Below are 12,086 nucleotides of genomic sequence, written 5' to 3' on the forward strand. Positions count from 1 at the left end.
TAACATTGCTTTTTAGTTATGATTTTCCGCTCAACAGTTGACAGAGTTCAGTTTGGTGATGGGTGATATGCATAATAGGATGGAAAAGATTGGAGGGACTTGATACTAAAAATGGTGGACTTTGACATAGGGTTGATTAAAGAGAATTCAATATGATTAAGAAAGAGAAACTAAGGTTAAGAGTTTCAAATATTTATGATTATAATGCTTCTATGATGGTGTTCGCAGATAGAGAGGCTGAACAAATTGCAAAGTTTTATAAAGAAACAAATAAAGAACATGAAAAATAGAGAGATTTAGTTCAACATCAAAATGATAAAAAAACAAAAAAGAGCAGAAATGATTATCATTAAAAAATATGTATGTAAGTGGATGACAAGACGTGCTTATTTGAAATTATTATCGGCTACAACATTCATAAAATGTTGTTAGAGGCATGTGCAGGTAAGAAAAGAACTCTAAAGGATTCAACAAGAGGCTAAAGAATTATCCATTATACCTATTGGTAATTCGATGATGAATCATCTTAAAGATAGAGGGAATGATACAATCCAAGAAATGTCAGATTCAAGTTTTGGTGTAAAATTTTCTATTGTCTAGTTTTACACCATTGAGCATAACTTTCAACTCGACTGTTAGATCAAGTTGAAATATTTATAAACAAATTCTAGAAATGATTTTCTACATTAGGTTAAGATTTTAGGTCAATTGGAGTTAGGTAAGGGGTTATTTTAGAGGGTTGAATTTACTAGATGAATTTTGTCAAATATATTTATCTAGACCTTCATCTACTTTTTGGACTATATCTAGAATTACAGAAAAAGTTATGCTAAGATTCCAATTGAGTTGGAAAATAGACAACCGTATCTTTTCGAAAATATATGGTAGGCTTGTTAATTCATCTAAACAAGAGAGAAAGACATGTTTTAAGTCATGACTGAAATTTGTAAGGAATATACGAAAATTAGAGAAACATTCTTTCCTTGTGTATTATATATTTCAATTTAATGCTCATGTGTGATATCTATTGGTTTACTAATTCTATAAGGATTTTATGTCAAACAATGAGATATTTTTGACAACTATTATCCATAATTTACAAGGATTCCATATCTATTATGGAATGTATGTGGTGGCAAGGAGGCTTGGGATTTTTTTTTCCTTACTTTATATGATTTTCTTATTCAAAATGGAGATTATGGAGGCTATTTAAAAGAGATATTTCAACCACTTTTATTTTTATTATTTTTGGGCATACTTCAGCATTTCAAGATAACATCTTTCAAGGAAAGAAAGAGGAATTAATGGATGGCACAAAGGGACGTTCTTTCTTCTACAAGTTTCAGATTCGGCTATAGGGAATCCAATACAAGGAGATATGATTTTGGGGTTGTTTATCAAACTTTGTATTAATTTGAATATTTTTTAGGTTTATTTATTGTTTTAATTAATATTTGAGATAATTATATTTTATTTTTAGGGATTTTATTTCTATTCGTTTTGTTTTGGCTCAAAATCAATGTTTAGGCTTGTTTGGACATTAGACTTGTACTTAGCTGAGTTTTAGTTAAAGTCTATTGGTTTGCAACCTAATATTGGACAATTAAGGTTTTTATCTTAGAACTGTATTATGTTTTGTTTTGCTGCAAATTTGAGCAGCCTTTAGATATTAATAAAATTTAGTTTTACTTGAGCAAACTTCTTCTTCTTTACCCTAACAAAAAGTTAATTCGACTTATCAAGGTATAACATGACCATGTGGCTTCATTCGAATCATCCAATACCTTTGGTTCTTAGTTACAGGTTAATTTTTGGTCAAAGTTCAATCAAATCTGATTGTTTAGCTTTTTTTGGAGAAGTTATCATCTTCGTTGTGAGTTGTGTGATCACGAGATTTATATCAATAATGATATCTAATTTATTTTAAATTAAAATTATAAAACGATAATAAAATAAATAATATATAATATATGTTCACGAGGTCCAATGATTATTTGTTAAAAAAGAAGTAAACGCTGAGTTTTTTTTAAGAAAAAACAAAAATCAATCTCAAGACTTTTTACCCCTTTAATCTTTCATTTCCCATTAATATAATTCATTATCCCGGCATTCCATAAAATTACTCCGTCAAACTCTGATTGACTTAAACTAAAAAATAATCGAAACAATCTTCGACTAAAAATATCACATATGTAAAAGTACACCTCTCCTCGTGTATATAAATAAGAAAATACATATGAATACCGAAATACACACACTAACCAGAGAAGAATCTTTTCCATGTCTGCCACGGTAGAAACCCTCCTGCCAAATGTTGAGAAACATATTTTATTAGTCAGTTGTGTGAATAAAAAAGAAAAAAGAAAAAAAGTCTTACCACATCCTGGGCAACGAAAATAGTCCTTGTCCCTTAAAACAAGTCCAGATCCCCCACATACTTGACACCTTCGTTGTGCTATCTGCCATGTATGTAAACCGTAAGGTTAAAAATTCCTTCGGTTTGTATGTGAAAATCAAATATTTATTTTAAAAAATTACATCACCAATTAAAATATATTACAAGGACCCTTGTATTGAATAGACACGGAATGTTGAGCATCACAATTCATCCACAATAATCAATTAAATTGATAAATAACACTTGTTTGTGAAATATAAATTGATTAATAACAGCAATTGATTTATTTTGGAATGATATTCTTGAAATGCATGTATGTTCTTTCTCCTTGTTGTTTTTCAGAATTTGAAATCCTATTAAATGTTGGCAACCGTTAGGAATAATGTATTGTGTAGAAAATTCATGAAAAAAACTTGAAAAAACATAAAGGAAGCAGTAATCTTCAACAATGAAGGAGTAGTAGAAAAGTAAGGTTGAGATATGATGCAGTAGTACTTACTATTCTTTTGCTGAACTCAATCCCAGCTACAACGAAGGGTGTTACACCAGCTGCATATTAATTAATTTGTAATTTTGCTTAGACACACAAATTATAACGCATGGAGCCCTTTATTATTAACAGTAATACTCTTACCTATAGCTCCAACAATAATTTGCCAGGTGACCTCCACTTGGGCTATATCTGCTGCAGCCGAAATACCATAGTCATTGATGGCTGAGATCTTGAACCTGGTTTTTAATCTTCTTCCATTAATTGTAATCCCAGTAGGAGAAGGATAGTGTCCGGTACTTGATTTTGAATTTGGAAACTGATCGGAGAATTGGATTGTATCTCTCTTCTTCCTAGTAGTTATTAGAGCTTTCTTGTTTGCAGGAAATGTTATTAACAGCTTTAAAGAAGAAGAAATTGCTGTTGCTTCCATGGCACCCCACGATCCACTGCAAACTGCAGCTTTAGCAGGGCAGGCTGGGCATTTCATTTTTCTTTTTCTTTTTTTTTATATTTTTTTTATTTTATTAATCAACCACGGAGAGACAGAGATTGTGCCACGTCAACATATTATGGCCGGTCTGGCGCCAACCACACAATACAAGATACAGCGGAATGGAATTCAGATGAAGATAGTTAAAAAACGTCACCGTTCGGACCCTTCAGCGTTGTTTTTCTTTGATACTTGTATTCTAGTGAAGCGAAACGAAGTCGTTCCATAATTGTCCAAATAATCTGATTTTGGAAGATAAGCCAGCAATGGTAAAAAAAAAAAAAAAAACACTTTAATGAACTCTAAACTAGAGGTTCTGTACATCCATAAAGTGCGTAATTCATTTGTAATAAAATTGTGTTAAAAAAATAAAAATATTTAAATGAAGACAAATGATTTTGATAATATTTTTTAATTATTCACACTAAAAGAAGAAAAAAGAAAATTCATTTTATGTATTTAATAAATATATCTGAACAATTAAAATTAAAAAAATTTCCGTCAGATTTTCAAAGATATTATTATTATTTAGAGGAGAGGATAGGGTTTATGGGTATATTCTCACACAATTCTATGTGAAACGCACGTACTATCTTTGTCTATCTAAAATAATAAGAGAAAACATGACAGTTTCATCTGTTTATCCATTAAATATACAATCATTTGAAGATACAGAAATAGATGAAACTATATACTAACATTAGTCTGATGTTCCATGGTAGCCTGAGTTTGTGCTTGTTATTTCTATCTAAATATCTATCTAAATCCTGCTCTCCTCTCTCACTCTCACACGCTTGTTATTTCCCAAGCTCACTTGAAGGAACAGTCACTCGCTTGGTATTGTCTACACACTCAAATGCTAAGATTCTCAAGCCTCATCGAAAGTCATGCTATGGACATATGGAGTACTTATGTCACTGATGATGATTGCTTGCTTGATGTGAGTTTTCTTTTGACTAATTTAGACTCTTTGTATATTTCAATTTCAGCTTTTTAGTTTCAAGAAAAGAAAAGAAAAAGAGAAATTAATAACATTATTAAAACTAACACAATGTGTTAATTACTTAATTAGTAAAAAGCACTGGAATTCTAATGTGAGAGTTTGCCAAGTTTTAATGAATCAAAACGCTACATGTACAATGTGTATTGGTGATTATGAACTAAGGATTCTCTCCATAGAAACTATTTTACATTTATGTTTAACAAAAAAAAGTAATATTTAATGATTATTTCCCTAACAATGATAATGTAAATGAAGTTATTTTTATTTTTTTCAGTAATATTAGGCCAATTGTTTATATATTGCGGCATGTTGTTCACATGGATTGTAAGAAACATGCATTCTTCTTATTAACTAACATGCCCATCATTGATTTTCCATAGTTTTATTATGGCTTATGGGCATTATTATTTTTTGTGTCGAGCTAGTCACTAGCACTACTTACACAACTCATGCTATGTTAACTTTGCATTTTTTATATCTGTTTTTAATCCCTGACAGAATGTGTATTAAGACAAGTGGTATGGAAACAAGAGAGTTAATTTACAAAAGACAAGTGGTGCAAGAGAAAGAGAACTTGCTAGAACACCTATGAGAGGAGTATAGTTGGAAAATTTTATCATACAAAAACAGAACAAAGGAAGTTGTTTCCTCTGACATTAATGAACAAGGAAAGGTATGGTTAGAATTTTATATTTTCACACGCGCTGACAATATATTTCAAAAGAGCTTAGAAATTGGCTTTCGTTGCAGTTGATGACTAGGAAATCTACTGAGGAAAGATATCTAGAAAGATATCCAAAGCTATATGAAGAAATAGACCTGGATAAAAAGTGTCTCCCGCTTTTGGATTACCTAAGCACATTTGATCTCAAGGCACCACACTTTTTTCAAGATATTCTGTCAAAACCAAGAGAAACCTAAAACAGAGAGCTTTGTTTCTCCAAAAAAATGCTTCCTTTTTCAGTTCTCCTATTTCCTTATATATTAATTCCATTTATACACATAAGCGTAACTGATTCCTAATAATTAGTCTTTATACATAGAAAGATAATCTTATATCTAATATTAACAAAGTCCTAAATTTTATATATGGTAACATCTCCTCTCGAATTGATGCTGGTAAGTCAACCAGCAACAATTTGCTAACAAGAAATTGATGTCTTTGTCGAATCATAGCTTTGGTAAAGATATCAGCCACTTGGAGATCAAAAGAGATGTGAGGAAGAGATATCACCCAACTTTCCAAGGTGTCTCGAATAGAATGACAATCAACCTCAATGTGCTTGGTACGTTCATGGAAAACTGGATTGGTGGCAATCTGAATAGCACTGCCGTTATCAGCATGAAGGGGGGTAGAAGTAGTTTGAGGAAAACCAAGCTCTTCAAGAAGACCACATAGCCATACAATTTCAGAACAAGTAGTAGACATGGCATGATACTCGGCCTTAGTAGAGGATTTACAAACATAGTCTTGTTTCTTACATCTCCAAGAAATTAAAGTATTACCAAAAAACATACAAAAACACGTAGTAGATCGACGTGTATCTGGACACCCAGCCCAATCAGCATCATTATAGGCAACCAGTTGAAGAGAGGAGCCAGTAGGAAAGAACAACCCACAAGTAGGTAAACCTCAAAGATAGCGGATGATGCGTCGAACTACAACAAGATGGAGATGTCGAGGAGAAGACATAAACTGACTAACCTAATGAACAATATAGCAGATATTAGGTCGAGTAGAGGTCAAGCAGGTAAGACTCCCAACCAAGCACCGATAAAGAGTAGGATCATCCAGAAGGTCCCCTTCATCTTTCCTGTATTTGACATTTACCTCCATAGGAGTATCAACTGTAGAAGTGTCCTCCAAACCAGCCAAAGCAATAAGATCTTAAATATACTTATGCTGGTTCACAAAAATACCATTGGCCCAATAATGAACTTCCAATCCTAAAAAGTATGTGAGCTTGGCAAGATCTTTCATATGGAAAGTTACATGTAAAAACTACTAAAGCTTAGTAATCAAACCACAGTTAGTGCCAATAATGATAATATCATCCATATAAACCAAAAGAAGGACTATACCCGATGCAGATGTGTGGAAGAAGAGAGAAGAATCATACTGACTTTGTGTAAAAGTGAAGGAAAGAAGTGTATTACGAAACTTCTCAAACCAAGCTCTGGGCGTCTGCTTGAGCCCAAACAAAGAACGCATTAGCTTACAGATATTATGAGGAGAAGAAATAGTCATACCGAAGGGAAGCTTCATGTAAATCTCTTCCTGCAGATCACCATGAAGAAAGGAATTCTTCAAATCCATCTGATGTAGTTGTCATGACTGTGAAACGACAATAGCTAAGATGATTCAAACTGTGGTCATTTTAGCAACATGAGCAAAAGTCTCCTCATAATCAACCCCATATTCTTGTTTGTTACCCAGAGCTACGAGACGAGCTTTGTTCTAATCTAAAGAGCCATTAGAACGAAGTTTTACAGAGAAAACCCATTTACTCCCAATAGGTTTGACTGTAGGAGGATAAGAAACAATATCCCAAGTGTGATTCTCCTCAAGTGCTTGAAGTTATGCTTGCATTGTATTTAGCCAACACTCATGTTACATAGCCTGTTTGTAGCAAGAGGGAATGGAAATAGTGGATAAAGCAACAAGAGAGACAGGAGAGAAGAAACCATACCAATCAGGGGGTCGAGAAGGACGAGTAGACCGACGAAGAGTGGTGGAAGCAGGAGCAAGATCAGGCGTCGAGTCATGATCAGAAAGGAGCACCGAGGAAATGGAATTAGGCTTAAGTCGACTATGTCTTTCATAAACAAAGCTAGGTTTGAACCTTTCCATAATTATTGGGGAATCAGAAAAACTAGGCAAAAGGGATAAAGAGGCAGATGGCTGCTTAACATTTCTAAAAACCTGTATACGACGAGCATAGGGATCATAATAAACATAACCCTTTTGAGGGATAGCATAACCAAGAAAAATACACTTAACATATTGAGTAGTAAGTTTATGTCGTTCATGAGCAGGAAGATACACAAAACAAACACAACCAAATGTACGAATATCAGAGTATAAAAGAGAATGACCAAACAACTTAAAGAAAGGAGAAACATGATTTAACATAGGAGAGGGTAAGCGATTGATCAAGTGAATTAAAGTAAAAAGTGCTTCACACCTAAAACGAGGAGGAATAGATGATTCAAGTAAAAGAGTTCTTACCACATCAAGAAGGTGACGATTGTTTCTCTTAACAACACCATTTTGTTATGGTGTAGAAGGACAAGAACGCTGAGACATGATTCCTTTCCTTTGAAGAAAATCATGAAACTCATTAGACATGTATTCGCTGCCAGAATCAGAGTGCAAAACCTTGATGCTGGCAGAGAATTGAGTCTCAAGAAGTGCAAGGAAGCACTTAAAGACTGAAAAAACTTCGGTCTTAGCCCGGAGGGAGTAAACCCAAGTAAAAGCGACTAAATTCATCAATAAAAATAACGAAGTACTTGTAATGCTCATGAGAAACAACGGGTGCAATACCCTAAACATCATTATGAATTATATCAAAACATTGTGAGGGGCGAGATGCATGATGAGGAAAAGGTAGAACTTTACTTTTGCCAAGTTTGCATGATGTACAATTAAAAGAAAGATCAAGAGAAGAACATGTTTTATTTCCCAATAATCCAGAATCAAACAAAGTACGAAGTACATCAGAGTTTGGGTGGCCTAGACGTCTATGCCACATCTTAGTTCCAGAACCAACAATATTATATGCAAAGGAAAGTAAAGGAAACTAGGGATAATAGTGGAAGGAGAAATGGACATTACAATTATTATCAACCAATTGACCAACAAAAATAAAATTTGTGAAGAGGTCAGAAGACACAAAACATCAGTTAAGGAAGAGGAAAGATCACCAACAACACTGATTGGCAGAGAACTGCCATCAACAGTGTTAATTTTAAGACTTTTATCATAATTTGTGACATTGAAAAGAGGAACAACAATATTGGTCATATGGTTAAAGGCTCCGGAGTTAAAATAGCATAGCTTTGAAGAAACTTGATGATTACAAAAAAGCCCAAAAGCAAAAAGAGTAGAAAGGATCATCTATTATACCATTTCAGGAGTAAGTGTGTTTGGGTTTGCTAAAGCTGTATAAACAAGAATAGGAACAGCTAGCAAGGTAGCAGGCAATGCAACAGAACTAGAGGCACTAGTAGAGGTATGATAAGCAGAGATGATATGACCCTGTTTCTTGTAATAGTTAAAGAACTTCTTGGGATAATCCCGAGCAATAGACAACTAAAAGCTTTACAACTAAAGCACTAGACAGCACACATGTCTCTACCCTGATTCTTTTTTTGTGCTGCATAAGTCACAGAAACAGGTGCACTAACATTAGCTTGATGCTCCATGATAGCCTGAGTTACAATACGCTGCTCCTCACGAAGAAGTTTCACTCAAACAAGCATCTAGAGATGATACAGGATGTCAATTCATCATATTAGAGCGTGTAGTTTCAAAATCAGAACGAAGCTTCATCAAGAATTGATCTCTTTTGCTTGTTTCATGCACTCTTAAACAACAAATAGAGCTGTTGATGCGAACCTTGTGATCACGTGGTGACGCAACCCACACGCAACGACACCAATTCCCGGAAAGCCAAGTAAATCAGGTTTGATAGGAGTGTGACACAAAGATAACTTGTACCTAGGCACCACCACTATTGGAAACGAAAAAGCCTTACTCAACGAATATTGATTCACGAACGAGAAGTATAAGGATGATGCCACGAAGCCAGTTATTCTTCGATAAGTCATTTTCAGTTTTTTAGAGAACCAAGGAAGGGAGACTATCCCACCAACACATAACAAGTGCAACAAAGAAATTTAATTATCTGAAAATTACGTAACCTTACATGTTTGGTTATGCCTTTATTTATACTAACTCTAGACTTAAAAAAACCCTAATATACCCCCTTAAGTGGACTTATATGAAGCTCACTTACAACTGATCCAACTAAATAATAATAACCCAAGACTAAGAAGAAAATAATAAAAATAATAAAAATCCAAAAATTACCATCCTAGAATCAGATTTATCACCACCCTTAAGAAGTCCCAAATAAACTAGGAGAAATCTGATTTGGAAAACAAATTTCCTCCTTTGTTACTGATTTAATTACTTTCCTTCCTAGGTTAGGAAAAGCATTCAATAATCCTCCCCTCTTTAGGAACAAGATCTAACCAACTTCCTTACTTAATTAGGAGAATAAATTACTGACTTTCTATCCTTGTAGCATTAGGAAAAAAACAAGCCTAACAAGGCTGGTATGGAGCCGTACACATCAGCCCCTTGTTCCACACGACTTGAGCTCTTCTTGGACCTGAATTAGATGAATTAAAGGTTGTCTTTCATGCTCCTTAAATGTCCCAAGCCCCTCTAGGTCCATATTGCTCCATATGTTCTAAACAAGCTCATTCAATGCTTCTTTGCCCTAGCTCTTGTAATTGGCCCAATTGGCACCTCCAATGGGTCATTGGCATGATTACGCTTGGTGTTGGGCTAATCCTCATCATGGGCACCAAGAGAAAATAATGAAATTTAGAGTAAGAGTGTAATAAAGCTAAATAAGAGAATTTAAATTGCTAGAGGCTTTTCATGGAAGACATTTTTCTCCATTCATGGCCGGCCAAGAAGAAGTTAAAGAGAAAACGGAAACACAACAAGCAGTACTACGAAGCCTTTTGCGTCGTCGTTCGCTGTTTGATCAATTCTATTTTTACATATTGTGTTATAATTAACGTCATTTACAAGCTGACCATTGGATGTTCTCATATCACATTTCGTTCGGAAGTTACACCTAAAAGTGAAACTATATAAAGGTGGGATTTCTTCAACATCGTGTTTCTCCTTTATATACCGTTGGATTACTACCAAATTTAGAAGAGAGGTACAAAGGAGTAGGATATATTACCTATGAATGGTGGAGATTGGAAACAAAGTCACCATGAAGAAATGGTTCATCTTTAACAGTAAGGGTTTAAAAAACCTTGATTTCCAGGTCAGTTTAGTATAAAGGCAATTGGGTCTAATTTACCCGTTGGATCATTTTGATTTTGAGATATGTTATGAATGACTTCGAGTTATATATGATTTTTGTTGTGTTTGAACATATGATGATGGTTAAGGACGTATTTCCTTTTGAATTTGCTGCTAGTGTGTGAGAAATTTAGGAGACTTGATTAAATACATGTTTTGATGAAATTAGACTTGTGTGGGTGTTAGGTTTAGTATAAATGTTTGATAATGGAAGTTTGATTTGAACAAAGGTGTTAAAAAGATAACAATGAGAGGACAAAACTAAAGGAAATATGAAAGAAAATGGAAAAAAAAAAATACCAAGAGGAAACCTATACTTAGGGCTGGCCATCCATGAACCAAAAAGGAGGGATGACTTTTGATTTGAAAATGTTTATGATGCATACTTAGAAGTCATATACAGACCATATTTTAATTAGAATGGGTTATTGTTTGAGTTAATGCATTGTGAGTGTTCTTGAATGAGAGGAGGGGTGACTAGAGAGAGACCTTGTTGCATGAATATACTTGAAGAATGGTGTTTTCTTTGTGTTAGTGATATAATGATTATCATAGGGGTCTATGAAAAAATCTTGGTGTATTGCATGGTTAAAACTTAGAATATAACTTGGAAGTTGTAAATTGTGGTTTAAGTGAAAAAAAAATGAAGTAATTGGAATGAAAGAATTTAGGGAATATAGGCATGAAGAGTTCGGCCACATAGGGTGATCTAAGGAAACTTGCAAATCATGTGCTCTTGTATAAACATAAGGAGAAATGTTGTTCAAAATAGAGAAAGAACTTTAATGTTTGGACTTGTCATGATGATAATGGTAGGGAATGGTTTATATGATTTATGTAGTTAGAATTAGTACCATTTGTTTGACATGAATTATATGAATTATAAGAGAGAATGTTAGAGAAATTGTTACCATTGATCCTTACTTATAAGCATCATTATATTTTAACATGGATTATTGGATAGAGTAGAGATGTAAGGATAAGACCTTACTTGACTAAAAACAAAATATAAGAGGTAGTAGGAAACTTGTAAGGGTTGTTGTCAAACCCATAGATTGAGAAACTGAACAATTTTGTTGTCAAACTTTCAATGATATTAGGAATTAAAAATGATAAAATTTGAAATACATTTCTTCATGAAAGTTGTAGCCATGAATGTTACCTTTCAAATGAAATTGACTTTGCTTAATTTGGAGTTCTATAACTCTATATATGAGCCAAAAATAGGGTAAAGGTTTAAATTGACTAAAATCTGGACAAATTTTGGATGCTACTATGATTCTTTATTTTGAGCATTAAAATGATGTAATTTAGAATTGGTTTCTGAATGAAAGTTGTAAAACTCTAATGCTTGGTTGGAATTGTTGTTATTTTGAGAGTTTTAAAATTAAAACTACAAGAATGAGTTATGTGATTTATCATTAGAAAAATATATTGAAGAAATTGTATATATGACGTGTGTGGAAATTTGAGATGCATGGTATGGATATGCTAATGATTCAAATTAATTTATGGTGTGAGTTGTAATGATTGTTTGGTTTGGAAATTGTAAAAGAAGCATTCAGAAAGAATCAAGGTGAGGGTCGC

General features: G+C 33.6%; 1 protein-coding gene across 3 annotated transcripts in view; it reads right to left on the bottom strand.

Moving 5' to 3' along the window:
• Positions 1–2,119: 2,119 nt before the first annotated feature.
• Positions 2,120–12,086, bottom strand: part of LOC18103253 (uncharacterized) — a 90,513-nt gene continuing 80,546 nt past the window's right edge. The window contains exons 1-4 of one of the 3 annotated variants that reach the window (XM_006377552.3): positions 3,033–3,395; positions 2,898–2,947; positions 2,378–2,459; positions 2,120–2,304 (exon numbers count right to left, since the gene is read on the bottom strand). In XM_006377552.3, the coding sequence (XP_006377614.1) occupies positions 2,258–2,304; positions 2,378–2,459; positions 2,898–2,947; positions 3,033–3,378 (525 nt within the window). In that variant the 5' untranslated portion in view covers positions 3,379–3,395 and the 3' untranslated portion in view covers positions 2,120–2,257. Of the gene's footprint in view, positions 2,305–2,377; positions 2,460–2,897; positions 2,948–3,032; positions 3,396–12,086 lie in introns of those variants that run through there. The other 2 variants (XM_052445161.1, XM_052445160.1) reach the window with 2 other exon arrangements.

Source organism: Populus trichocarpa, chromosome 11, assembly GCF_000002775.5.
Source record: "Populus trichocarpa isolate Nisqually-1 chromosome 11, P.trichocarpa_v4.1, whole genome shotgun sequence".
NCBI lineage: Eukaryota > Viridiplantae > Streptophyta > Magnoliopsida > Malpighiales > Salicaceae > Populus > Populus trichocarpa.